The sequence below is a fragment of the Tinamus guttatus genome, unplaced genomic scaffold, assembly GCF_059628265.1.
Source record: "Tinamus guttatus ecotype Peru unplaced genomic scaffold, ASM5962826v1 Tinamus_guttatus_pri_ptg000208l, whole genome shotgun sequence".
Classification (NCBI taxonomy): Eukaryota; Metazoa; Chordata; class Aves; order Tinamiformes; family Tinamidae; genus Tinamus; species Tinamus guttatus.
In genome coordinates, this window is record NW_028288742.1 from 7,598,564 (window position 1) to 7,626,545 (window position 27,982).

At 33.4% G+C, this 27,982-nt stretch overlaps 1 protein-coding gene across 1 annotated transcript in view; it reads left to right on the forward strand.

Moving 5' to 3' along the window:
• Positions 1-27,982, forward strand: part of DNAH8 (dynein axonemal heavy chain 8) — a 107,524-nt gene that overhangs the window by 24,070 nt on the left and 55,472 nt on the right. Inside the window, exons 24-49 of the mRNA XM_088524248.1 lie at positions 501-603; positions 1,324-1,504; positions 3,323-3,516; positions 4,556-4,682; positions 6,064-6,299; positions 6,476-6,580; positions 8,110-8,223; positions 9,670-9,732; positions 10,746-10,846; positions 11,421-11,558; positions 13,413-13,653; positions 14,591-14,790; positions 15,165-15,318; positions 15,413-15,576; positions 16,399-16,501; positions 16,994-17,098; positions 17,373-17,534; positions 18,539-18,763; positions 19,776-19,948; positions 20,773-20,951; positions 22,216-22,403; positions 24,125-24,211; positions 24,332-24,439; positions 25,049-25,183; positions 26,391-26,552; positions 27,370-27,616. Coding sequence (XP_088380374.1) covers positions 501-603; positions 1,324-1,504; positions 3,323-3,516; positions 4,556-4,682; positions 6,064-6,299; positions 6,476-6,580; positions 8,110-8,223; positions 9,670-9,732; positions 10,746-10,846; positions 11,421-11,558; positions 13,413-13,653; positions 14,591-14,790; positions 15,165-15,318; positions 15,413-15,576; positions 16,399-16,501; positions 16,994-17,098; positions 17,373-17,534; positions 18,539-18,763; positions 19,776-19,948; positions 20,773-20,951; positions 22,216-22,403; positions 24,125-24,211; positions 24,332-24,439; positions 25,049-25,183; positions 26,391-26,552; positions 27,370-27,616 — 3,995 coding nt within the window. The remainder of the gene's footprint in view (positions 1-500; positions 604-1,323; positions 1,505-3,322; positions 3,517-4,555; positions 4,683-6,063; positions 6,300-6,475; positions 6,581-8,109; positions 8,224-9,669; positions 9,733-10,745; positions 10,847-11,420; positions 11,559-13,412; positions 13,654-14,590; positions 14,791-15,164; positions 15,319-15,412; positions 15,577-16,398; positions 16,502-16,993; positions 17,099-17,372; positions 17,535-18,538; positions 18,764-19,775; positions 19,949-20,772; positions 20,952-22,215; positions 22,404-24,124; positions 24,212-24,331; positions 24,440-25,048; positions 25,184-26,390; positions 26,553-27,369; positions 27,617-27,982) is intronic.

A 27,982-nucleotide genomic window follows, 5' to 3' on the forward strand; every position in this document is an offset into this window, starting at 1 on the left:
GATTGCTTTTAAGATGTTGTTAGCGTAGTTGGTGTAGTATATTTGTTCCACACTTACGACCAGAACTTGAAAAACCATTCTAGCTCATGTATGGCAGCTTGCCTATACATACATCTTATTTCAGTTTAACTCTGCAATCACGGCTGTGTGCTCAGAGTTATTTCTCATGTGTTTAAGATCATCCATACACCCCTGAATTCTATATGATAATGACAAGAGTCATGTAGTTGTACAATTCCTCTGTATTCATAAAGATTTCTCTGAAGTCTTCACTACTGGACTAATAGTTTACTTCTGAGATGTGTTTTATTTGGTATACTATTCATTTTAAACCCTTTAAAAATCAAGCTTCTGGAAGTTATGTCAGGTAGCTAATACTTTGATGTGGAAATTCTCCGTGAGGGTTTCTCCTGTAAAAGAACCTCAAAAAGATATCTGTAAGATAATTTTAAGAGGTTTTGCAGCGAAGTATTCATGACATATTTCAAAATTATTTTCAGCAGAAGTACATATGGGCGAACAAGTTATTTTGTTCGTGCAAGCAAAACTGAAGAGATTATTTCCTTCCTAAAAGCAGAAGTACATTTGGCTATTCCTAATGTGGTAAGTGATATGTTGTTATATGGTTAAAACATACTGTATGACAACTATCTCTGCATTTCCGTAAGAACACTTCTCTTGAACTGCCATGCATTCAGACAGAGGACAATTACTTGGTTCTTTCAGTGCGCTGACACTACAGATGAAATATGCTATCAGTCCTAATGTGTTACTGGAATTTACAGAGCTTGGTGGGTTTATGTTGTTTTTGTGTCTCTCAGCAGTTATATTTCAGTCTGGTCATTTGGGGTCTTTGCAGAATTAACATAGTTTCCTCTCATTTTCGGTGTTTGAATTGTTAGGAATAGTTTTTTGTTGTTGTTGTTGTTTGTTTGTTTTTTAAACTATCTTGTTCCTTGTCTGATTTAATTTTTTTGTGTAATAAAAATTATGAATAGCATTTTTGATCAGCTTGACCGTATAGTCATATCAGTAGGAAGTTAGAGGACCAAAAGGAGGAAAATTGAATGAAAGGTGAGAAGATTCAAAAAGAGGGGATGAGATATAGATTTCTGTGTGCAGATGACAAAAAGGCAGCATGATTGCAAAGAGCTAATAGATGCGTTTAGGTTTTTTGTAAAGTAAGTGCTTCTCTCCTGGGGCAATCACTGCAATTCACCCTAAGAACACAACTGAGGTAGAACCAAAGATTTAGATACAGCTGAGTGTGTGTTTATTTCTAATCTGACTAATATTTATGATATTTTTAATTATTTTGAATAGGTAATGGTTCCTAGTTTAGATGATATACAGCAAGCCATCAATCGTATGATTCAATTAATATTGGAAGTAAGTCGCGGAGTTGCTCACTGGGGACAGCGACATTTACAAAAACCTAATATAACATCAGAATCAGGTACACGACATACTGCTTCAACAGGCAAATTAGGCAAAAAAGAAGAAAGTAAGTCTTTTTTTCTTACTTGAACTTATTATTTTAATAAATATTTATGAAGATACTCATTTTAAAAGGACCAATTGGTGATTATTTTGAGTTAATTTTTTGTTTTTGTTTTGCTAGCTTTATTTTTTTCATCAAAGACTTTAACCGTTGGATATATTCCTAGAATTAATTAGAAAACTATATGTGTTCAATGTTATTGTCTCAAAGGATTTATTCTACGATTATTAGTCCACTGATTTGGATTTTAGAGACAGTGAACTCGGTTAGAAGTTTCATCACAAAGTTTTTTGTGGTCTTGAGCAACTCATTTCCTTTTTGATTGTCTGTTCATGTGAACATTCACACAACATATAGATCTGCAGACATTGTACATGGATTTTTTTTTCCTTAGCATTATTTCTAAGTGTCTATCCAAAAGCTTTGCAAGCATCTGTAGAAGCTGAAATACACTTTCCCTGTCATATCTTCTTAACTGCTTGACTGTGCCAAAGTGAGCTGTACTATCATCTGCACAACTGAGATGTTGTGATTCCTTTAAAATATCCTTAACATTTTGTAGGTGAGGTGGGTTGTTTGTTTTTGTTTGTTTTCTGATAGTGCGTTTCTTCTTTCTGTGGTTTTAATTTCTAATTAAGTTAAAGAAGGGTGGCAGAAGAATGTCCTCATCATATAGACATAATTTTCTTCTCTAATTTGTCAAAATGTAACATCAGTAATTGCCCATTTTTCACCACTTCTAAGTCGCTCACTAAATGAGACCATCACTGATACCTGGAGGGGTATGTTAGTCTTTGGAGAATGAATTTTATGGAGTCGACTGGCATGAGTGAGTCTGAAACTGTTTCTAGTGCCAGATCCCTGAAAAGGTCTTAAGACTGAAACAGAACTTGGGAGTTGCATTAAATCCCCAGGCAGAACAGGAGGATAGTGTTTTCCTTCCCTCATTTCCTAAACCTGTTTCAAAACCCCTTGGGCCCTTATTATGACAAAAGGGGCTTATTAGATCTCAGAGACATCAACCTAGGCCCAGATAGTCTTAACAGTTCCTCAAAGATGGGGGAGAGATATGATAAATTGTATTTTATTTAATTTGCACTTACTTGGAGTTGCTAAAGGAGACAGAACTTCTACTTCAAAAGCAGTAGCATTGAACTAGCAGCTGCAAATGTCTAAACTACTTTTATAAGTGTATTTGTACATGAGAGATGTATAAGGATTGCTGGACTGTCCTTTTTCATTCCTTATCTTTATTCAGCCTTATCCTATTTCAGACAAGACTCAAAAGACTCAACAGCTTGTAACATAAATGCAGCCCAAGAGCATGACAAGCTTTATTTTTGCATCTTGAATGGTGTGATTTGTTTTTTCTTCTTTGAAGATGTCACTAAATGGAATAACAAAAAATTATTAATTCAAAGCATGTCAGAGTTCAAGAAATTTGTACTGTTTGAAAGGGTTTATATAATTAGAAGGCTTTTAAAATTTTTTTGAATGAAAAAATAATAAATTTATGAGGCCTCATCATGTTGTAGTTACAATCATGGTAGCCACAGTAAAAGAAGAAAACTGTATTTGGAGTCCTGAGAATGTTTTTTTTCTGTGGGGAAACATTAACTCTAGGTTGTTTGCTCTAGTGCATAAAGCCTGTCTTGAAATAACACTCGGTATGAATGAATATGAAGTAGATAAACATGGAAAGTAGGATATTCAGACTCAGTGAATGGCATCATTGTTTTACTTGACATGAATAAGTTAGAGGAGAAATATCACTTCGTACTATTAATAGTTCATTTATTTGTATGTATTTTCCTTTTACAGAAGGAGTTGAAGAGGTACTCGCCAGAAAGCTACGAAATTTTTATCCAGGTGTTGCAGAACACAAAGATATTTCTAAATTGGTTGTGCTCCTCTCCTCCTCTGTGAATTCTATCAGAGATGTAGCTAGTGAAGCACTGCAGGATTTTCAGAAATACAAGGTGTTGTGGACAGAAGATAGAGATGCCAAAGTTCAGGTGAGTTTAATACAGGGTTGTTTGCCGTGAATCTCATCAAATGTTGAATTTAGAAAACATCACAGTTGATTAAGTTCTACATTCTGTATCCAAGAAACAGTACTTGCTTATATGGTTGTTTGAACTGTAAGTTGAATCCTCAGAAGTGTTAGGAAAAAAAAAAAACTTTGAATTTAAAGGTTAGTAGAAGAAAGTGAGATGACTGATTGCTAGATCTCCTTTGTTTAATCCTAAGATAATTCAGTTTTCTGTTATTTGTTCTGTTTAGTAGACTACACTGTAGTGTAGTTAGATCTGTGAATATCCTCTCACTTTGTTTACTGTGGTAGCACTGGTGTCTCTTGGGTGTTGCACTGAAACTTGTGTAGTTTAAGTGGGCTATAAACATACACCTTATATGCAGAGCCAAGAATATTTAACAGTCAAGTCCAATAAATATTATTGATTAGATCTAACTGTTACAGAAAAAGAATGCTGTTGCAGAAAAACCCTCAATAGGAACACAGTTAATTGTTATACACACACATAAGCCCTTATTTCTATCTCTTTTCTCTAACACTGTGCTAATCCTCCCACTGTCCTTCAGAATATTCTTGGACAAAAGAATGGAAGTAGGAGAACAGCTTTCAGAATTTATTGTTTTTCAATACCATATAGATATGCTGGATGCAGGTCTCCTGTTGCATAGCATTTCCAAAATGCAGCTTTTGAGAGTCAGAAAACTTTCCCACACTTGAGGAGTCTTGCTTAGGAAAGTACTTGTGAAACTTTTTCTGCTGTGATTGTTTCGTTCATAGTTAAATTTATGGTGTATTGATATCTGTCACCTGTTTTTGCAAAGCCAGTAGGCATTTAATATTTCTCAGTCAGATCCCTCTTTTTCTGTTAAATATTGTTGGAATTTGCCAGTGATCTTGAAAGCTTTTGACAGATAATTATGTTGGTATAATATTGGTGTACTTAGTAGCTCTTGTGCCTCTTGTTTTGTTAAAAGATGAAAAAGGATGTTTGTTGATTGACATTTTTACCCTATACACAGCAATTTCTGGCTAGCTGTCCATCTCTGACGGAAATTAGAGCAGAAATACTTCACTATGCTACATTTGAGCAAGAGATGGAAGATTTAAAACCTATTATTCTTGTGGGGCCAATTGAATTGCATACAGGTATGATATATTCTCCTCTTTAGACATAGTAAGATAATGATTACTATGAAGACTGTGTTTTTGCTTTGTTTATATGTGACTTCTGTCTATAGTACTTTTTTGACTCTAGGATAATTTTTATTTTTGTGCAGAAAAGAAGGCAGACTTCCTGATAACAGGAGAGGGGAAAAAAAAAACTTTTTCCCCTAATTACTGAAATTTTCTTGTGTTGATCCTTGAATAATACTTTCTAGTTGTTCCCTCTCCACTCTCTGCTTCAGGTATATTTTCAAGAAAAATGCTTCAGACATTTCTGTATAAAGCAAGCAACACAGAATTTGTGAAACAATTAGAGCAAATATCCGTGCCAGGATTTAATCTGTGGATCATTATCATCAAGCTGTCTAATCTTAGGAGCCTCCAGAAACTTGCTGTGTTAGAACTAAATCATCACCAAGAGCTGTGGGATCTGTGAATATAAGAGATTCAGCCAATAATGCAGATTCTGAGCAAATCATTCTGATGTGGTTTTAGGAAGGCATACCGTAATATGATGTTAGAGCATGTTATTCACATTGCTTCAAAAATATCTACGTTCCCCTGCACATCTGGATAATTATAATTTACAATCTTTTGAGTACATATCAAAACAAAGATTTTGATGAGTAATTTTCTAAAAATACAAAACCAAACACTTCAAGATAAAACTGTAGCAGAAAATTACGTGAACTTCCTGATCGGTATTTACTGGGGGATTTTTTTTTTTTTTTTAAATTATCCATGCTAGAGTCTCTTTTTGAAAAAGGACAAATTGAGAAATAAAAGCCATAAGAAATAGAAGTAATCCATGTATGGATAAATAATTATATGATGGAGAAAGCTCAGCACAGCTTTTGCAGCGAGGGAGCCGAGTTTTATAAGTCAGTTGAGCCTTTGGACGTATCAGGAAGCATCTCTACTCTGAATATTTACCACTTCCCACCGTTCAAGAAATAAAAGCCTGCATCTGTGATTATCAATAAACAGACTAAAATAAACAACAAGAAGGGCATATTTATACAGTGCATAATTAAACTGGTAGCTAATTGCCATTTAATGTTCCCACCCAGTGTAATTATTCCATCTTCCTATCATACTTGTTTCTGTGGAGAATTTCAGAGCAGCTCTTCAACTCTTGAATGCCAGAGGGATTTTCTGTGCCCGTAAATTAGGAGCAAAGTAAATTGCTTTAGCAGATTTTAGCTATGTTAATATTTGGATATGAATGTTTCTCTGACAGATCAGAAGTGTGCAACCATACAAGACAGAGCCAGAAGTCTTTTAAGTTCCTCTTAGCTTTTAAATTGAAACAGAATATTTCAGCAGTGCAGGATGTTCATCTTCATTTTGCATTTTTAATCAGGGCCACTGAAATTAGCTTTGTCAATTGAAGCCAAAGCCTGGAAGATGCTCCTTTGTCGTTATTTAAATGAGGAATATAAGAAGAAAATGACAGACATGATGTCATTCATAACTGAGTATTTAAAGAAACTTTCTCGACCTCTCCGTGACTTAGATGATGTCCGATTTGCAATGGAAGCTTTATCTGACATCCGTGACAATAAAATACAAATGGATATGACTCTGGGACCTATCGAAGTAGGATATGCTTCTTTTACTTTTTGTGCTTTAGTTTGTCTGCATTCAGCATACTTAAATTTTTTTTTTTTGCTTACACAAACAGATTTCTTTAAAATGTTTCTTGCAAATGAATCTGTGTTTCTTACGATGTAAAATGTATCATTTCTAAGGTTTTTTTTTTTTTTCTTACCTAGGAAGCCTATGCTATTTTAAACAGATTTGAAATTGAGGTTACAAAAGAGGAATCAGAAGGAGTTGATACACTTAGATATTCTTTTAATAAATTACAAACCAAAGCTGTAAGTATATGAAACTGTCATTTTCCATTTGTCTTTGCCTTTCTTTCAGAGTAAAAATAAGATTGTAGTTTATCACTGTGTCAGTTATCACTGAAGTCTGTCCTCTTGCTCTTGGCAACAGATGACCATCGGTGTTTATTCTATTGATTAGTGTGTTCTTTCTCTAATTCTATTTTTACAGAACTATATTTTGAATATTATTGTAGTTTTTAGATATATGTATAAAAGCAGCAAGAAAATAAGATATTAATTATTTCACTGTTCCTTCTGTTCTCCAGTTTCAGTTTTTGTTTCATTTTTGCATAATCAGGAAGATTACTATCCTTAAGTTTTGTGATTTCAAGAAATGCATATTCTGTTGATGCTCTTACCCATAAGTAGTGGCCAGTCCTGCTTCTTACAGTCCATGACTAAAACATTTCATTCTTCCTGGACTGATTTTTTTTTTCAAAATTTTATTTGGCTGAATGTCAATTTTAGAGCATCCTCAGTGTAAAATTATAGTGGGAAGAATGTTCAGGAAAAGAGAGGATATGTCTAGTTACCTGAACATCATGCAGTCAGGGTTAAGGTAAAAAGTTTCAGACTTTTATGCTATGTCAGATAATTTTCTTTTCATTTACCTCAGTATATGACTGCAATGTTCAGTTATATTCATATCCTCTTAAAACATTATGCATTAATATTCTCTACTTAGATGCCCTTTTTTAGGCTTAAAGGAGGTATGCTAGTCAGTGTTAGAATGAATAATTCTCTAGCAAAAGTACCACAGTATATGCATTCTTTTTAAATCACGTGCACAACAATAAAAATAAAACATAAAACATAGTAATATAAAAAGGAGGAAAAGGTTTCTAATAGTAAATAAGGATAGTTTGCATTTAATTGCTACTATACATATTCCATTGCTTGTGTTCATTCGCCTCTGCTGTTTGCTTACAGTAAAGAAGCTCTATGGCACTAAATGGTTGGTCTATCTATATTCCTGATTTTTCTAGATAAGGTTAGGGTAGTTTCAGATATCTTGTTTCAAAGCTGATTAACCCTAGGTGTCTGCAGAAGAAAACAGACCCTTTGGCTAAGGTCTGGTTTAAGACGAAAGGATCATATATATCTATAAAAAATACATGACTCGAATCCATACTTGTGAAATAACAGTTTTATGTTTTCACACATCTAAGAATTGAATTTACTTGCTTACATCTTCTTTTTGGAGGTTTTTCTGGAGGCACAGAAAATGGGAAAGTCTCTTTTCTCCCTTAACTTTTTCTCCCTCTTTCCTTGTAAAGAAACGTGTTCCCTTAAGGGTGGAAAGAGTGTGTTCTTCCTTTTATTTTTTATTTTATTTTATTTTATTTTATTTACACTTTACAGCTCAAAAGTTGAAGGTGAAGCACCATAAAAGAAAATAATACCTTGTCTGTTTATCTCCAAGACCATTCATTTCTGTGTAATGTTGGTTTATATGTAATTCAAGTATATGTTCCTAATTTTAAAGTAATTTTGATCATTAATCTTTTGCATGTCAGTCCCGTGTTCAAGATGAGTTGGTTCAAGTTCAGCCTAAATTTAAGAGTAACCTGCTAGAGTCAGTTGCAGTTTTTCGTGAGGATGTGTCGAACTTTGAAACGTCATATGAAACGGTAACTGAATTTAGCAGTTGTCTGTAAGATTTGTTTTGCCGTATTTTTGGTTTGCATCAATTGTTTACTCCTATTCATGTTTGTTGCTGTGCAGTCATGGCTATGGGTGAAGTTCACTTTTAAACTCCTGGGATTCATCTTTAAAAGAAAATATAACAAATCTGGGATCACTGCCTGGCCTGGAGGTCATGTACTATTGCATGATTCATGCGTGTATGGAAGAGCTCTCCTCTTGAGAAGAGGATGTCTTGCCATACCGCCTCTTGGGGAAAAGTTACAGGCCTATAAAGTCTCCTGGTCTGCACGTGGATGTTATTTGGGAGCATGTTAGTCAAGCTGAACTATTCAGTGAGCACGCTAACAGCCACCAGGATGGATGATCATTCTCATTCTCATTGCCTGAGTCCTGTAAAAGAGCTCCTCAGCTGAAATTACCCTAATTTTACTTTATTTTTTTAGCAGAGAGATCTGCCCTTGTATATCTTGTAAGAGAATTTTCCTGAAAAATCAACTATTTTTAATGCCACATAAATTTAAGAAATGTCAAAAATCCTCTAAATTAATTAGTAAAGCAGTTCTCTCTTATGAGTGTTTGAAGTCACTATCATGGTCACTACGGACATGCTTTAAAAGGAAGTTGTGATTGATTCTTTGAGACACTTCTTTTGAAGAGCTTGGCTTCTTAACTACCATTTCTGCTTTCAGCATATTCCCTGCATGTGTGTGTGTGCATAATTTTTGTGGAGGGCAGGGGGAGGTGAAAGAAATCGAGGGAATTTTTGTTCCACCTTTCTCTTAGACACCTTTATGAATTCTTGAAGTATACCTTCACCAATGATGAGACTAGCTGATTGCTTGTGTTGGCACTGGCCTGGGAGCGCTTTCACAAACCTAATGGTCGTGTTTTTTCTTTTTTAAGTGATTCCTACTTCTGTAGTATAATCATTGTACAATCTGCAGTTTCAAAAGGGCCACCTTTTTGACTTTTTGTTCTGAATCTCACCAGCTGTGTTCAGAAAGAAATTTTGTGCAATCTGAAGAAACAGCAGTGAAAAAAAAGTCATAAAAATCCCTGGTGATACATGACATGACCAACTTCTAATGAGACTGAAAACCTTTAAGAAGTTGTACATGTTGTGGCATTTTTGATCACACCTCAACATTTACAGGGATTATCTCAAGCCACTCACTGGATACTTTAGTTTCAACAAAAACAATATGAAAGATGAGTCCCCTGACTACTGAGAGTAAACTAAATTCGCTTGAAGAATTTTTAGTTTTATAAAAGTCTTAGATTCACAGTAGTAACTGTTGCAATACCAAAATAGATAACTTAGATTTTTGTCTAAAAAAAAAGTGTGTTTTCTGATCATCTGTGAATAAACAACATGCCTTCAGTCACCATGAGAATTAATACTAAATTTCTGCTAACTTTTTATTTAAAAGGAAGGACCCATGGTTCCAAATATTCCACCTCAGGAAGCTAGTAACAGGCTACAGATATTTCAGGTAAGAAAATAAGCTTCTAAATTTCCAGTAATTAAATTTAGATCCACTGCTGTTTATCAAAACAAATTCAGAAAAAGTACTGTTTACAGAAAGGCCTACTTACCAAAGTACGTTTTGATGGATATTTTGTGTAGTCATCTGTTAACTACATTTTAATTTCTAGGAGACAGTTTCCTTAGTATGGAGGGACTGATTGAAGGATGAACCTTGCTTCATACTTCAATTTGAATGAGCAGGAGTTGTGTGTTTGAAATAAGTAGAACAATAAAACAGGAAATAATGAAGTACTACTTGACAATAGCTGAAAGAAAAGCAAATTACTTATCAATTGCTTTTCTCTTGTAGATATCAATTTGCCTTTCAACTTTATTATGAACTTAAGTTTATGGTTCAACAACCACTTTTTAATATATTTCCTGCTTCTCTATGAGTTATAATAGCTTAGAGATATTTTTTCAACAGGACTTTTTGTTAGTGTCTTGCCTACTTCTTGACTTTGACTCTGTGAAAAGTAAATTGAAAGTTAACGAGAATTAGCAGCAAATGGATGGAAAAATTGCTGAAAGTTTACATTGCATCTAACATACTGAAAATTCAGTATTTTGGATTGAATTTGATGTTCAGACATATTTCATTTATTTTGGCAAGAAAATACTTTATACTTATGGATAGTAATTGCCAAAATCGTAATTATTCCCTTTCTCTGTATTATTGATCCTATATGTGCTGTTCTCCTTTTGACAATTCCTTTTGGAATTAATTGCATATCCTATTTTTATAAAATGTTTCTTCAGAGTATTGCTTGTTACCTACATGTTCAAAAGCTGAATTCAAGATACTATATTACGTAACTAATGCGTCAAAAATATTAGACTAATAGCATTTTTCAGATATACAAGTATGCCCCAATAGGATTATTTTAAGACAACTTTAGAACTGATCAATGATTTATTATTATAAAAAATAAATTAAAAATGATTTCAATTTATCTTTATGAATCTTAATTTTGCCAGGCTAATTTTGATGAACTCTGGAGAAAGTTTATCACGTACTCCTCAGGTGAACAGTTATTTGGATTACCTGTCACAGACTATGAAGTTTTACATAAAGTCAGGTAACTGTGGAAATACACTTTTAGGTTTGTATTAAGTGTGTTAGAAAGTCTTGGGATAAATTGAAGAGGGAAATGCTACAATAGTAAAGGTTTCTAGTGCCTTAATTTTAATCCCGCCCCCACAAAGCAATAAAATGGTAGATGTTAGGAAAACAAGAAGAGAGATCTGTGTAACATCATGTATGCATTATGTAACTAGAGGTCTATGAAAGTTAAATTTTCTAAGCAAGTGTACTAATGAGAATTGGATTCTAAAACTTCTGCGCTATTTATTTTGACGGCTCAGTGATGATTCAGATGGGGGTGAGAAGATCTGACTATTTACGGCTGTATTAACATCAGCATTTTAATTCATATCCAGAGTGTGGTTGTGAAGTAAATTGACCAGTTCTACCAAAAAGATTGCTTTTGGATAAAAATAAAACTTTTACAGAACTAGACCAAAACAAAATATAAATTTTGTATGGCTGTTGGGTCCTCAGCATCAGCTGTCTGTGGTTTTTTTTTTTTTTTTTTTCTCTTTACATGTTTTATTCATAAATTGTAATTATTAATGCATTTGTGTTTCTTGTAGGAAGGAGTTAGGCTTGCTCCAGAAATTGTATGGTTTATATGATACAGTAATGAACAACATAAGTGGTTATTATGAGATACTTTGGTCAGACGTAGATATTGAAAAAATTAATGCAGAACTTCTGGACTTTCAAAACAGGTATGTTCATTAAACAAACTATAACTGATCTTAAATATAGTAAGAATTAGGTGAATTTAACAAAGATATCTGATATATTTAATTTTTACTTATTTTTATATTTTTATATATATATATTTAAATACAAAACTTCCATAAATAAGATTTAGCATGAAGTAATTGGGCCCTTTAATGAGGAGTGGAATCTCACTGTAATTTTAGCTAACCAACCTTTTAGCTGTATAATAGTTGTATAATAGAAGGGCATATGATTAACTGAACCAGAAGATAGCTAGAAGTTTGTTTGGAAAAGGCAAGTTGTTCAACAAGGAGTATTAACTTATTGACTTTAATTGCTGAATATAAGAAAAGTGTTCTTCTGAAATACGTTATCCTAGTTGTGCTATCTGAAATACTTCAACAAATAGTGTCTTATATAGTAGGTTCTGTTAAAAAAAATCTTACAGACCTTTGTGTATAGTTGAAATCTTAAGGTGTTTTTGATGTTGTTGAAGCAATTGAGATGTAATTAGTTTGATTGAGAAGTATTTTCTAACTTTTTAGTCTAACTCCAATTTTAGTATTTGGAAAACTGTCTTAACTAGTTTGGGAAAAAATATAATACAGAAAATTAGGAAAAGATTGTTTCACAAAAGAATTTGAGTTTAGTCCCCTGTTATCCTTCTGTGTTATATACTCCTATTTATAAGCTTGGCAAGCTCCATCTTAAAAAAAAAAAAATCAGTTTTCTTTGCATTTCTTTCCTCTCAGTGTTCCTCTTAGAAAAATATTCTGTCGTGACAAATTTCCAAAATAAATAGACAGTTGATACCCTTCTGCTGTTCTGTCAACATTTAGTGTTTTAGAATGTATCTATATTGCAGTCATAGAGTAATTCTAGCCTATTAAAGAGGTTTAAATCAATGATAAAGTCTTACTGCTGGAGTATTGAGCTCAGCAAATGCTGTGTTAAGTTATTGTGGAACTGACAGCTTAAAAGTAGTTCATGTAGTAATATATAGCAGGACAATTATGTACATGATTGTAGTGAGGAGAACATCTTTAGTAAATGAAATTCTTTCTCAAGCCACTATTAAATGTGCCACATCCCATCTTTTTAAGAATTGTAGTCATATCCTTTCATTGTCTATTTTGCCAGTATACCTAACTTCTTTTGAGAGAAAGGATCTTTACTACAGAATGTAATGTTTCTTATTCAATTTTTCTGTCTGTTACGTGTTTTTTGTGTAGAACATCATGGTAGTTTAATAAGTAAATGGAATATAATTTGTCTCCAAGTGGAAAACATAATCTTTTTTTCTGGAGTTTATCTCATGTATTGCATCAAATATATTGTTCTGATGCATATAGTTAGCAAGTGAAGAGTTTCCGTAGTTTGACTTCCAGAGTCGAAGTTTTGATCTTATAGTTGCATTGTCTGTGAATATCATAAAAGGCAAACATTAACCAGGGATGAATAACCTTTCGGGGAAATATATGCCCAAGACGATTTTTCTCTCCTACATTGGAGGTTACAGATTAAAATTATCTCAAAGCAGCAAGATGTTGACAAACATCTGATTTGTAGCATCTCATCCTTGTGTAAAACAGTCTCCTGGCTCGCAGGGCTGAATAAGGGAAATGGGGTTCTGAGTACCGGACCTTTAACGTGCTATTAGAAATCTGCCTGTTTTCAACCTCTAGCTAATTTAGTAGTAAATGAAAAGAAATGTTACATTTCTCAAATTTGAAGAAAAACAACAAAAATAAAGATGACCTTAAATTAAAAAAATCTCATTTGTTTTAAAAACATTAAAAAAAGTTCTTATTTTAAATTCTATTATGACAAATGTGATTAATTTAATTCAACTAAAGGTGTCGTAAGCTACCTAAAGGACTCAAAAACTGGCAAGCGTTTTTAGATCTCAAGAAGAGAATTGATGATTTCAGTGAGTCTTGTCCTTTATTGGAAATGATGACCAACAAAGCAATGAAGCAGAGACACTGGAATCGTATAGCTGAAACAACAGGACATCAGTTCGATATAGAATCGGATACCTTTTGCCTTAGAAATATCATGGAAGCACCACTTCTTCAACATAAAGATGATATTGAGGTTTGTACATGAGTTTTTTTCTGCTTTTTCATTTTTTGTTATCACAAAATTTTGAAAATGATAACTTATGAAACGATTGCCTAAAACTGTATGGAAAGACCTTTCTAGATAATTTCTGCCATTCATTCTAGCCAGAAAAGCAAACAAAATTTCAAATGACTTTTGAATTTTTCATTTAAATTTTATTCAGGGATTGATTTAAAGATTTGTAAGCAAATCACAAATTTTGCATGTAAAACTCCATGCTTCTTCGCATATAATGTGAACAATTCCCTGGATATTTATATCTTCTACAGTTTGCATCTTCAAAATATCTCCCACATATCTTGAACAATATTTTGAATAGAGTTTGGAAAGTTCTTTATATGCGAATGTTCTGTATATGGTCATGTATATGGTAAATATTCATGTTAATGATATTATCTTCATACTTTGATTTTATGGCAAATGCTTTTCCCAAAACTACAAGGATAAGACCTCATGCAAGGTGATATAATTTTCAGGTTAGCTCTGCTTTGAATAGAATGTTGGATTAGATGTTCTCTGGAGGGCCTAATTTACTGTGATTCTATCAATTTAAATGGGATGAGATTGAATGCTCATGTGAATGTGAATCCATATCCCTCTCCAAAAAAGATGTAGAAATGATAATTCAGAAATCTCCTTCTACAAGAGTAGCAAAATGGTGAAGCTATAGAAATGCAATCTGTTTGTATTTTGCAGCGTGTATTTTTCAGTTATTCATACTTTTAATTTCAGTGAGATTTCCACTAAAACTAGTCATGTTCTGTGCATTTGTGTGATACATATCTGTACTGCTTAATAATTTTTTGTATATTGTTTTAATTACTCCTTTATTAGACATGCAATATGGGTAATTAGGAACAGTTTTATTTCTGAGGAATGTGGATTCTAAAAAGCAGTCCTTTCTTCGCAGGATATATGTATATCTGCTACAAAGGAAAAAGATATTGAAGCCAAACTATCTCAAATAGTTGATAGTTGGGGAGGCCAAGTTCTGAGTTTCTCACCATTCAAAGGAAGAGGAGAGCTACTGTTAAAGGGAACTGAATCATCTGAAATAATAACCTTAATGGAGGACAGTTTAATGATTCTTGGCTCTTTACTCAGCAATAGGTAATTTTTAAAAATTTTAATGATATTTTAGAATTTTTCCATGTTGCTTACAAACACAAGGAGATAGCAATTGTATTATTAGACTCAATCAGCAGTAAATGTGGGTGGAATCTTATCCTTCAAATTAAAAAGGACAGAAGTTACATAGTTAATAGATGATTAAAAGCTTCCTGTGGGTGGCAGACTTTCATGCAGTAACAACAATCTATCATCTTAATATATTTCAATATAAGCAGATTGCTAAAAAGTTTTTAGGGAATTCTTCTCTCTCAAGTGAAACAAGTGTTTTCACAATTGCAAACTTGTAAGTTTGTGACTTTACAGTAGGTTTCTTTAGAATTAAATATTTTTTATTTTCCCTCTTTGATTTTTAGATACAATGCACCATTTAAAAAGGAAATTCAGAGTTGGATTTATAAACTAAGCAGCTCTACTGATATAATTGAAGAATGGCTGGTTGTGCAGAACCTGTGGGTTTACCTTGAAGCTGTTTTTGTGGGGGGAGATATTGCAAAGCAGTTACCCCAGGTAAACTTATAATATTTGTCTCTTATGGATAAAAAGCTGTAATTATTTTCAAAAGACTGTTTTGGGAAAGTACTAATGTTTTGATCATATACAGGAAGCAAAACGTTTTCAGAATATTGACAAATCATGGATAAAAATAATGCAACGAGCACATGAAAACCCAAATGTAATCAACTGCTGTGTTGGAGATGAGACTATGGGACAACTTCTCCCTCATTTACATGAACAGTTGGAAGTGTGTCAGAAATCACTTACAGGGTATGAATTGTTTGGTTTTTTTTAATGTCCTAATATTTCATAAATACTTTATATAAACTTTTCTCACTTTTGTTACAATTTAAACATATAAATGTTTTTAAATGCAAATGTGGAGAAGGAATCAGCTTTCTCCAGTTTACATTTATAGCTTCCACTTGCTTCAGAATAGCATACTTCAGTGTCTAGCAATAGGAGAACAGCTGAAATATGTGTTTATACTGTATTTATACACTTGGAAGATTTTATTACAGTTGGCATATTTTTATTTTTTTCCCAGGTAAAATTAGATAGTTACCAAACTATATGAAAAGACCTGAGGGCAAACCAGGCAATAACTGTTTACTGCCCGTATTCATTAAAACAAACAAACATGTATTTAAAAGTATACATTAAACAAAAACATCGATTTTTACTTCAGTGTTCAAGGTTACAGAGGTCATTCCAACATTCAGCATATTTTGTGCTTCAATGGTGAGAGTAAATCTGCACCCAGGGGCGATGCTCTGTAGAGTCCTATAGTGAAGTACAGTACAGTGAGCAAGCAAACAGTAACTTGCTTTGTATATGTATCGGCCAGTAATTTTGTGATAGTGCAAAGCATGTTTAAAATTTATTTACTCTTTCAAAAAGTATTTATTACTCAAAATTTCTCCTGAGTGTATTCTTAAAATGTTCTAATTAGAGATTGACTTTAGCATGTGCCCATTTTTAAATACTATACCTGTGGAAAATAAAATATTTAATGTTTCAGTCTTATTTTCCATCTTAAGTTGAAAACATAAAGATGAAATATTCTAATAAAAATCATGTTCAATTTTAAAGGTACTTAGAGAAGAAAAGGCTACTGTTTCCAAGATTCTTTTTTGTCTCTGATCCTGCCCTTCTTGAAATTCTTGGACAAGCAAGTGATTCTCATACAATTCAGGTATATCTTCAGTGATTTTTATATTTAAATAATGGAAAAGCAGTAAATGGATTAAAATATAGTGGTTGTTGTTACCTTTTGCATGGAAGAGAAATTTTCATTCATCTCTTTAGTCCTTAAATTATGAAGTGGATATCTGTAATCTAAAAATGTACGATATTAAAGGTGCTAGAATATTGTCCTCTCACATGATTGGCTGGAGCTTTGTCCTTCCAGAAGAAGAAGGTAACATTTTTGAGGGTTTCTTGCTTTGAATATTTCAAATTGAATCTGATTTGGCTGGTTGCTGGGAGATGACTGAAATATAATAGTTGATCTCATACAGTCTGTTCTGCTAGTTCTGCTCTGGAAACTCTAACAAATACTACAGTGCTATACCAACATTCCTGTAATTATTACCTACAAAGACCTGAAGCTCAATTACTTTTGAAAGATAACATTATTTCAGTTTAATTTTTATTACATTGAATAACATCTTAATTGTCTTTACAGCCACATCTGCCCTCCATATCTGACAATATAAATGAAGTCCAGTTTCACCCAAAGGATTACGATCGCATAACGGCAGTAATATCAAGAGAAGGAGAAAAAATTGCAGTAATTCCCTGAATTTCTTTTATTTTTTCAGAATGTTAATAGATAATAATAGATGATGATAACAATGTTAATAGCTAAATCATGCTATTATTAAATGTGCATTTATTAAATTATTGTTAATTGGTCTATGTAATAAAATAATTATCTCAAATGTTCATGTTTATTGAAGTTAAATCTGTAATTCTCTTGAATTGAAATTTAGTAACTATTTGGTAACTAATACTCTTGAAGATATTTGTTAACTGTGTACTTTTTATTTGTGTTAATTTTTCAGCTGGACACTCCAGTGATTGCAAAAGGACCAGTAGAGCTTTGGTTGCTAGATTTATTGCGTGTGCAACAGAATTCATTGCATGCCATAATTAGGGCAGCATATTACCAAGTTAGTGACCCTGGATATCAATTGCTGACTTTTCTTAATCACTTCCCAGCACAGGTGAGAATATAGAATGTACATTTATGTGTGTATTCTGGGATGGGAAAGGTGGGATGTAAAGATGTTTATATGAGGAAGCTAAATAGAGGAAATAACAATATGGATTTACTCTGTAGCAGGCAACCCTTGCTGACTTCAGTTTTGGTAATCTATATAAAGCATAATAATTCTTTCTATTATATTTAAATTTATTGTATTTTATTATAATTCAACTTTGAAATTATTTTGTCTTTCTTGGAGAATATAAAGTCTATCTTACACTTTCTGAGAGGGGTGTTTAACCTTTTTAATATGTTAATTATTTAATGCATATGTGTATATAAAGCCCCTATTTTATATATTGTAATATAATATTTAGTATTTCTATTTATAAAGTGTGTTTATAGCATAATTCTGTACTATCTTAACATATTGTAAAAGTTTGTTACTTTTCTTTAAATCGATAAGGACCATCTTGTTTGATTTTCAAATGTTTAAAAGGGGCTTAATTAGTATCTGTAGAGATCTTCTTCCCCATGCCTTGCCGAGGCAAATATTGGTTGGCAAATGTGGTTGAGCCAAGAATAGAGAATAAAGATATTAGAACACAACAGAAACTGTGCAGAATACTGCAGAAATATTCTACAAAAATTGTTTGTTTTTTCTTCATTAATTTCTCTGTTATTCTATTCTTCTGTTGTTATTCTAGTTTTTATCTATTATTAAGACCATTTATGTTTATATCACTGGAGTACTCTAACGACCAGGAAGTAAAACTGAGAATTGTACTTAGGTTGCCTGTGTTAACATATATTTTCATGAAAGGTTATAGATATTTTCTCATAAGTTTCCAGTTTCACTGCAGAACCATTTAACTTGGGCACAATAGCGTACTGAGATAACCTTTTCTGGCTCCCATGATAATTTGGTTTCATAATTTATTGTTCTTATTATATCTCAGGAATTAATAGCAAGTCTCGTGTTTAACAAAGGTTTTTTTATTTATTCACATATTAAATTTGTAGGTTGGATTATTGGGAATTCAGATGTTGTGGACACATGATGCAGAAGAGGCTCTGCACAATGCTAAAGATGACAGAAAAATCATGCATGTAACCAATGCAAGATTTCTGGATATTTTGAATACTTTGATTAGCCAGACCACGCATGACCTTTCTAAGTTTGACAGAGTGAAATTTGAAACCTTGGTCACTATTCATGTACATCAGCGTGATATTTTTGATGATTTGGTAAAGTACAGATTTTGATTTCTGAAAATTAAGTGCATTTTCTGTCATAATGATCATCTTTTACATATATGGTAGCTACAGTTTATAAGACAAAAACATGCGGAGTCTCACTGTAGTAAGGAAGTACATGTTTACAGTTTTCCTAGAATATTTCTCTATTTCTTAAAGAATTACATGTTTTGAAACTCCAAACCTTTCAGTATGTCCCCTCTTTGAGAGAAGAAGAAGAAAAAAAATTGGATTATTCCTAATTATATAGCTAGAAAACTAAGTCTGAGTGAATGTTGTGGCTTTATTGTCACAGAAAATTTCCTTGTGTCTTGTTAGAGAACCTCAGTAGTTGGTTATAACAGGCCTATGATCCACTAGGTTGAACTTTATGTCCACGCATTCTAAGTGACAGCAATGAAAGCAATTTCTTCCATCCCTCCTGATTTCTTCTTCATGTCAATCCTACTTTGGAGAGCCTTTTATTGGAATTCTCTTATTAGTTCAGGAGGGGAATACATGGTAGACAAACAGAAACATCTGCTAAAACCATCAAGTGATGCCTGTCCCAAGTGTGAACGTTTTAGACTGTGCTAAATACTTTATGTTATTTTATTCTTTGAGGAATGACAGCCCTTAATACTACATCCTTGATTTTTTGGCTGTTGACGGAACAAGCTTACCAAAATTCAAATTACATCATTTGAATTCATGCTTCCCTCCTCAGATTCATTATTTCATTTAAAACTATTTTTTCCAATGTGTTAGGTGGCTTGATAGAGTGTTTCACCTGAAGGACTAGACATACTATCAAATCAATTTAAGATTTTTTTTTTTTTTAACAGGAAGATCTATTCACTTAAATGATTGAGATATTTGTTAATATTCATTTAGCATACATCCATACTTATTATACAATGCTTCAGTAGTCACTGTATTTTCATAATACAGATTATCAATGTATCATCGAGGACAATAAAAGTATGCTGAGATATAACTGATTCATCTCTTTACTTTCTTAAAGGTAAAAATGCACATCAGATCACCAACTGATTTTGAATGGTTAAAGCAGTGTAGATTCTATTTTAAGGAGGATTTCGATCAAGTCTTGGTGTCCATTACAGATGTTGATTTTGTTTACCAAAATGAATTTCTGGGCTGCACTGATCGTCTAGTTATAACGCCTCTCACAGACAGGTTAGAATAAAAATTACAGTAAATTTTTACATATATCTTATTTAGCATACTATCTTCAGAGAGGTACATTCTGCTTTAAGTGCTCTGTGAGCCTGATGATGAAAATCATCTCATACATTTGCTTAATCATGCTCTTTAAAAAAAAAAAAAGAAAAAAGTAAAATAGAATGTCACTAATTTTGTATGATTAGTAATTTCTAGGAAAATATTATCACCCCCAGGCTTATTGTGATTTAGTAACTGAGGTGAGAACTGAGATCATTAGTATCAGAACTCGATCATTATAAACTGTATTGTACATTAATATCGTCTTTCTATTTTGAAGAAGAGTTTGGGTTAAATGTTTAAAATTCCATAAAGAATTTTAAGACATTAAGTCCACCAAATTGTAAATGGTGGGGAGAGGGCGAATTGGGATTTTTCTTCTTATCTCTCCCAACCCTCCAAAAGGAGAGCTAGGAATCACCAAGTAATTTGGCAGAATCTGTTCTTTCTCCTGCAGAGGTAGATAAAAAGAAGTTCCTTTGTGGCGTATAATTGTATTCCTTTGTGGTGTGTAATGCTATGTTTGCCTCGTCCAATAGTCACAATTCATAACCAGCCAGATAAATGAAAAATAACTATTTTTTAGTGTATAATTTAATTTTGTATTCTGTGGCTTTTATACCTCTGAACTTCCTGAAGTCTCAGTGCTATCAATGGAGCTGATTTCTGAGGAAATAATGGTTCAACACAGTAGCAGTAGAATCTGTCATGTAGCTTACTGTTATACATATGTATATTATGTATATGTATTAATTAATAATATGAATTAACATTTACAGGTGCTATATAACATTAGCTCAGGCTTTGGGAATGAACATGGGAGGTGCCCCAGCAGGACCAGCTGGAACTGGTAAAACAGAAACGACCAAAGACATGGGAAAGGCTCTGGGAAAATATGTAGTAGTCTTTAACTGTTCAGATCAAATGGACTTCAGAGGTTTGGGTAGAATTTTCAAAGGTAAGACTTCACGGAATCAGATTCATGTAGAATAGAAGGGACCCTCCACAGGTTATCTAGTCCCACGTCCTGCTCAGAGCAGATCATTAGATCAGGTCTTGCTCAGGAGTTATTCTGTCTGTTGTCTTGTCCCTGATACAGAATTTGTGGAGCTTTGTGATGTTTCTGTCTGTCCATTTTCCAAATGCATATAGTTATTGAAAAATAAGTAGTTGAAACTATTTCAGATTTCTGTTTTTTTTCTAACAAGCAAATAATTCCAGGAGAAAAGTGCCCAAAACCATTAATTAATAAATACGTTGCCCTTTTACAAGCCAAGCTATTTTAAGTTTAAAAAATTTTTTGAGCTATGACAGAAGCACTTTGAAGTGATTTAGCCTTATGTAAGTAAAGGGAATATTCACTGAATGATTTGGTTAAATCTTTCACTTCTGAATAGCTGTTTTTCAATAAATGTGAAAGTAAACTACTACAGACATGATGATTATGTATTTCAAAGACGTACTTCAATGTCATCTAAAAAAAACTGCCTCAAATTTTCTCACGTACATGTTTTTGAAGGCACAGCGGTTCTCTTAGCTGCTACTAAATACATAAGTCCCTTTTACAAACTCAAATCAGGCTACTGGAAAATTAATCCTTTATGAAAATGTTACTGATATTAATGTTGTATTTCTAAATTTCTTTCTATTTCCTTTTCTGTCTCCTTTTCTTTCACACACAAATTCACAAAGAGCATTATTTGCATTTCATTGTTAGTACTGGATAGCAGTCCTTGAAAAATTAGCAGTTTCGTGTGGATTTAAAACATGGATGCTTGCACATTGGGATATATGCACTAAGTTTAATATATTCTTGTGCTGATCAATATTTTGTTTAAAACTCCAGTTAGTCCAAATTTTTTTTCAGTTTTTAATTCTAACCTTTATGATCTGAGAGGCAAGTGAAAAGTAACTTAGGAGGATTATCAAGGCTGGAACTCCCAAAGGCAAATTAAAATAATAATAAAAAACACATTTTTTTGTTGAGATATTTTAGGACCCTTTCTTTCTTTCTTTTTTTTTTTTTCTGGTTGTTTTTCACTATTAAGCATTTTCAATTTGAATACAGGTACCAAAATATTCAGATGGATTAAAAGGAGCTACAGCTTGATTGTAGGGCTAGAAATGAGTCTAATCATACTTCATTATTTGTGGGAAAGTACATGTAGTCCATAGTTTCAAATATGCATGAAGAGCAACAGATTTTTTTTTCTCTGTTTTAGGTCTTGCTCAGTCCGGATCTTGGGGCTGTTTTGATGAGTTCAACCGAATTGAGTTGCCTGTCCTGTCAGTAGCAGCACAACAAATTTATATTATTTTAACAGCAAGAAAAGAAAGAAAAAAACAATTCATTTTTTCTGACGGAGACACTGTAGATTTAAATCCGGAGTTTGGAATTTTCCTTACAATGGTAAATATAGTAATAATCCTGAGAAGTGGCATATTACACTCTCTAAAAGTTAATTATATGACAAAGTAACTTGTTAATTAGACGGCACTGTCAACTACAAGATTAGTCTAAAAAAAACCCAAATTATGAGTAATTTGATTGTTCACGAATTGTATACTGTAGTATTTTCATTAAGATTATTCATATGTTTTACTGAACTATATCCCTTAACTACTCTATTGCAGCTGTTTATGTAGGTCACAAATCTGTCCAAAGTTCTGGAATTCTCTGGTATTAGAAAGGATTTAAACACTAAAAGACATTGCTGCTTAGCATGAAATGCTTTAACAGTATTAGTGAGAAAGTTATTGTTAGGAAGGAAGAAAACCTTCCCTGAAGTCTAGGCATGCATGGAGGACATTTTTCAGGGAAATAAGTCTTTTCTATTGAGTACTTTATGCAGATAAAAGACCTTTTCAAGTTTTCATACCAAGAATAAAACATGAGATTTTTGAGGCTTCACAGAAACCATTCCTGTTATCTTGTGAGGAGGGATGTTGGATGTTTCCAAATGCCATCAAAGTAGATGGAAGTCCAGAATAGCTTTATGGGAAATTAAAGTCTTCATCTGAATAATGATAGGATAAAAACAGAGGTGGCCAGAAATTTCTTTTGGTTACTTTATATTTCTTAAATACCACCTGATTTCAGTTTTATTTTGAGGAAATTTTTCTCACACTACATCCTTCAAACGCCTAAGTATTCTAGGCATCGTTTAATAATTGTGTTTAGGAAATAACCTCATATTGCTGCCGGTGCCTTTTCCAAGGCATACTGCTGACACTTTGTCAGTATTGATTTTGTGGTACCAAAGAGGTGCATTCTATGCCTGAAGCTCAAACTTGGCCTGAGAATTATTTCTCACATTTGCAGCATGTTTTAGGAAATCTACAGATCCTACATTCTTGATCATTGAAATTCTCTCTGTCGTCCCCCCTCTCTTTCCTCTCGTCCCCCCTCTCTTTCCTCTCGTCCCCCCTCTCTTTCCTCTCGTCCCCCCTCTCTTTCCTCTCGTCCCCCCTCTCTTTCCTCTCGTCCCCCCTCTCTTCCCTCTCGTCCCCCCTCTCTTCCCTCTCGTCCCCCCTCTCTTCCCTCTCGTCCCCCCCTCTCTTCCCTCTCGTCCCCCGTCTCTTCCCTCTCGTCCCCCGTCTCTTCCCTCTCGTCCCCCGTCTCTTCCCTCTCTGCCCCCCTTTCTTCTCTCTCTGCCCCCCTCTCTTCTCTCTCTTCCCCCCTCTCCCTCTTCTCTCTTTTGTTTTCATTGTGTCCTTGTTAAAGCCTTCTGTCTGCATTATGTTGAAGCATTATTAAATGTTTGTCAGGTTTGTCAGGTTTGTACTAAAAGAGAATTGCAGAGACCATAAATCACTCAGTGAGATTCCATACTTCAAGGCTACCCTTTAGGCTTCTTAACCATTGTAAAAGTTATGTTTTGTTTTTTGTTTTGTTTTGTTTTCCAGCAGGAATATACCAGAGGAAATTGACCAGATAGATGTTTTATTCCATAAAATTGTAAATTTCTGATAGCTAGAAGCTAAAATTCTTGATATTAATCATTAGTGGACAAATAATCTTAATTCTGAATCTATCTAAGAATTTATGCATAAATCTACATTTTTTGAACAATAAAAAGGAAATTATTCTGACTAATGTAATTAAGAAATACAGCATGTTTTCCTTTACAGAATCCTGGATATGCTGGACGTCAAGAACTACCAGAAAATCTCAAAATTCAATTTAGGACTGTTTCAATGATGGTTCCAGATAGACAGGTACAGTTAATGTCTGAACAGAAAGAAAAATATATATTTTAAATAATTCAGGTATTTGAATTTGCTTACCTGTCTTCAGAAAAACTAATGGAATTTCCAAAATAAAATACTGTTTTTCAGATAATTATGAGAGTTAAGCTTGCAAGCTGTGGGTTTATTGATAATGTGATCTTGGCTCAGAAATTTTTCGTTCTTTATAAACTTTGTGAGGAGCAGCTCACCAAGCAGGTAGTGTTATGTATTCCTTTCCCCTTTGTGATAGCATTTACAAAATAGATCCTTGTAGGTTTTGGTTTATGTAGGTTGTTTTTAAAGTGTCACAAGTGTCACATGTTAATATGTGTTTACATAGTGATATGTGCACATCTATCTAAATTGTTAAATGATCATAGTGTGTAGTTGCACATGTCTGAGATTCTCTGTCTAAAGGCTGCAGCCAGGAAAAATTAACTTGGTTATGGCACTTTTCTCTGAGGATTAGGATCGCTCTGTGGCACTGTTTTCATCTGAGGCTTTAAGCTGCCTCAGTTGAAAATAGCTCAGAACCCTGCTGTGGAAGGCCACAGTGTAATCACTATGTAGCATTATTAGTAGTGAAGTCAATGAGATTTTAAGTAGAAAAATGAAAGTAGAAGAGAGAGGAAAAAAAACACGACTCTTGCCACTTTCCTCCACATAAACCTTATTATATGCATTATTTTTAAAAATTAGCTACCTTTTCTAAGCAGGGTTACTAAACTATACAGTACAAAAGTAAAGTTTGATATCCCGATGAAAGAAGGCTAGAAAACTTGTAATTCATGCATAAAGCTTATTTTCTTCCTTTGCCTGTTTTAGGTTCATTATGACTTTGGTCTGAGGAACATCCTTTCCGTTCTGAGAACTCTTGGATCTCAGAAGAGAGCCAGACCAAATGAAAGTGAATTAAGTATTGTAATGAGAGGGCTTAGAGATATGAATCTTTCTAAGCTGGTAAGGAAAAAAAAAAAAACATATATTTTGTATAAACAAGTCATCTAGATGCTTCAAGAGTTTTTGTAAAATGATAAAAAAAAGTAGATGATAAAAAATCACAAACCTAACTTTTATTTAAAACTTGAAATGTGATAATCATGTGATCATTAGCAGCACTGTGAGTTTAATAAATTTGAAAACAGTGCTTAGGTTGCAAGGGTTCCGAATAGTTTAATAGTGACAAAAGGTGTTACATTATTTTCTGAAGTACCTGTGTACAGAGTGATTACCGTACCATAAACTAAATAATTGGAATATCCAGTTGATCAGTTGTTTTAATGTCAGTCTGCTCAACAATGTATGTTTATATACCTGCCAAGGGTGCAATTCCTATATTGATGAATGAATTTATAATGTTGAGTATAGTTTGCACATATTTAATAATCATTTGTCAAATATTTTTAGATGTTCATCTATCTATTCAGTGAACTGTTGCTTCATCAGCTACTTTAAAAGTTATAGAATGTGAGAACTGTTAATGGAGAGACAGAATGAACTAGTGTATGTGCATGAGCGTGCCTTGGAAATAAAATGAGCATATTTCCATATGTTGTTACATGTTTAAAATTAGGAATATTGCTTTAGTGGAAGTATTGTAGCTATAATATTCTAACATGAAGAAGTCTTTATGTACACCAGCAGTTTTTTAAATTAGTCTTTAAAACAGCAGACATCAAAGCTTAATAAAGGTGGGAATAGCTGGTCATAGACTAAACAGATACATATCAGCTAGATCCTCTCAAAAAATGGTTGCTGCCTGTAAAGTAAAAGCAATGTTAGCTGACAGGATGAAAAGAGTGTCTGTGAAGATGAAAGAGACTAGTCTGGAAACTAGCTGATTAGATGATAGTGTGCCATAAAAACAATGTGTTGAATCCGTATTTTTTGATATTCCTATATGAATTGTATCCCTCACAAAATTTTAAAACTGTATGCTCAGTGGGAGTTATCTTTTGGAATTCTATATGAGTGATACTTTCAAAATGTTATTTCCTTAGTGAACCCTCCTGTTGGCTAGCTGTGTTTATAAGCATAAGCATCTTTTTCTACATCTTCTTTTTTAAGCATCTTCTTTATCAAAGAGTTGCATTTTAGTTTGAGAACTTTCTTTGGATAACCATGCTCTAAGTGCTTCTTCTTTTTTTTTTTATTTTTTTTATTTCAGGTAGATGAAGATGAGCCTTTGTTTCTGAGTCTTATTAATGACCTCTTTCCGGGATTGCAGTTGGATAGTAATACATATGCAGAACTTCAGGCTGCAGTAGCTAATCAGGTTGAAGAGGCAGGATTGATTAATCATCCTCCATGGAATCTTAAGCTTGTGCAGGTAGACTCTTCCCTCCTCCCTCTTCCCTCTTCCCTCTTCCCTCTTCCCTCTTCCCTCTTCCCTCTTCCCTCTTCCCTCTTCCCTCTTCCCTCTTCCCTCTTCCCTCTTCCCTCTTCCCTCTTCCCTCTTCCCTCTTCCCTCTTCCCTCTTCCCTCTTCCCTCTTCCCTCTTCCCTCTTCCCTCTTCCCTCTTCCCTCTTCCCATTTTCTAAACAGGAGTTAGAACAGTGTCATTAGCTAACCCTGTCCTGCTCAAGGAATTATGCTGCTAACATGGTGAAAAACAAAGCTTGTGTGTATATCGTATAGAGGAAAACCAATCTTCTTTAGATTATTGAAAAAAAAAGAAAAAAAAAGCCTTAAAAACATACTATTATCCCAGCCTTTCCAAGATATGATATCTTAACCTGAATGAAGAAGTAAAGGTCTACACGGCTCTGTGAGCAGGAGTTTGTTAGACTACAGTAGGGATGATTGAGCATAAGAAAGATTTAGAAATTTTTAAAAGCCAAGGTAGTAAATCAAGTGAAAAGAAAGAAGTTCAGTTAAGACTTAGTTCAAGAAACTGTTTTACTGTAAACTCATTTAGTGCTTGGATTAGGGTGTGGAAGTATTTATCATTCCACTAAACAGTAAAAATCAGGAAGCTATCTGAAACATATAAAAATTATGAAGGTTTCTTTTTTTTTTTTTTTTCCTCAAGTCTCAGCAGATAGCCTTGCATGTCTAATGTATTTTTGGTCACTGGCTATCAAAAATACTGAATGCAAGTAAAAATTTTTCAAAATGTTTCTCGGAATATTTTGCTGTTTTAATAGTTGTATGAGACTTCTCTAGTACGCCATGGTTTGATGACACTTGGACCCAGTGGATCTGGAAAAACAACTGTCATAACGATGTTAATGAGAGCACTGACAGAATGTGGGCATCCTCACAGAGAAATGCGCATGAACCCAAAAGCTATTACTGCTCCTCAGATGTTTGGAAGGCTAGATACTGCAACTAATGATTGGACAGATGGAATCTTTTCTACACTATGGAGGAAAACATTGAAGTCTAAAAAGGGTTTGTAAATACTTTGTGTGATATCATCAAAATATTTCTTGAATGATATATTAAGAATCAATCATGTTTTGCAATTTGCAAATATATAGAAGCTCCCTCTTAAATAAAAACATATGGCAACATAGATAATAATACAAACCACTCCTTAATAAATGGTGATAGTTTCAAAGTATATTATTTCTGTGTTATAACGTGATATCTAGATAATAGTTGCCTGTTTACTTGCCACTTCTGTTTTCAAGCTGTTGCAGAGGTGTTACTTGGTCACTATTAAATTAGGACAGATAAAACTTAATTGTATTAGCTCAAATAATGTTTTCCATATTTTTAATGCTTTGAGTATCCATATTTCAGTACTTTAAGATT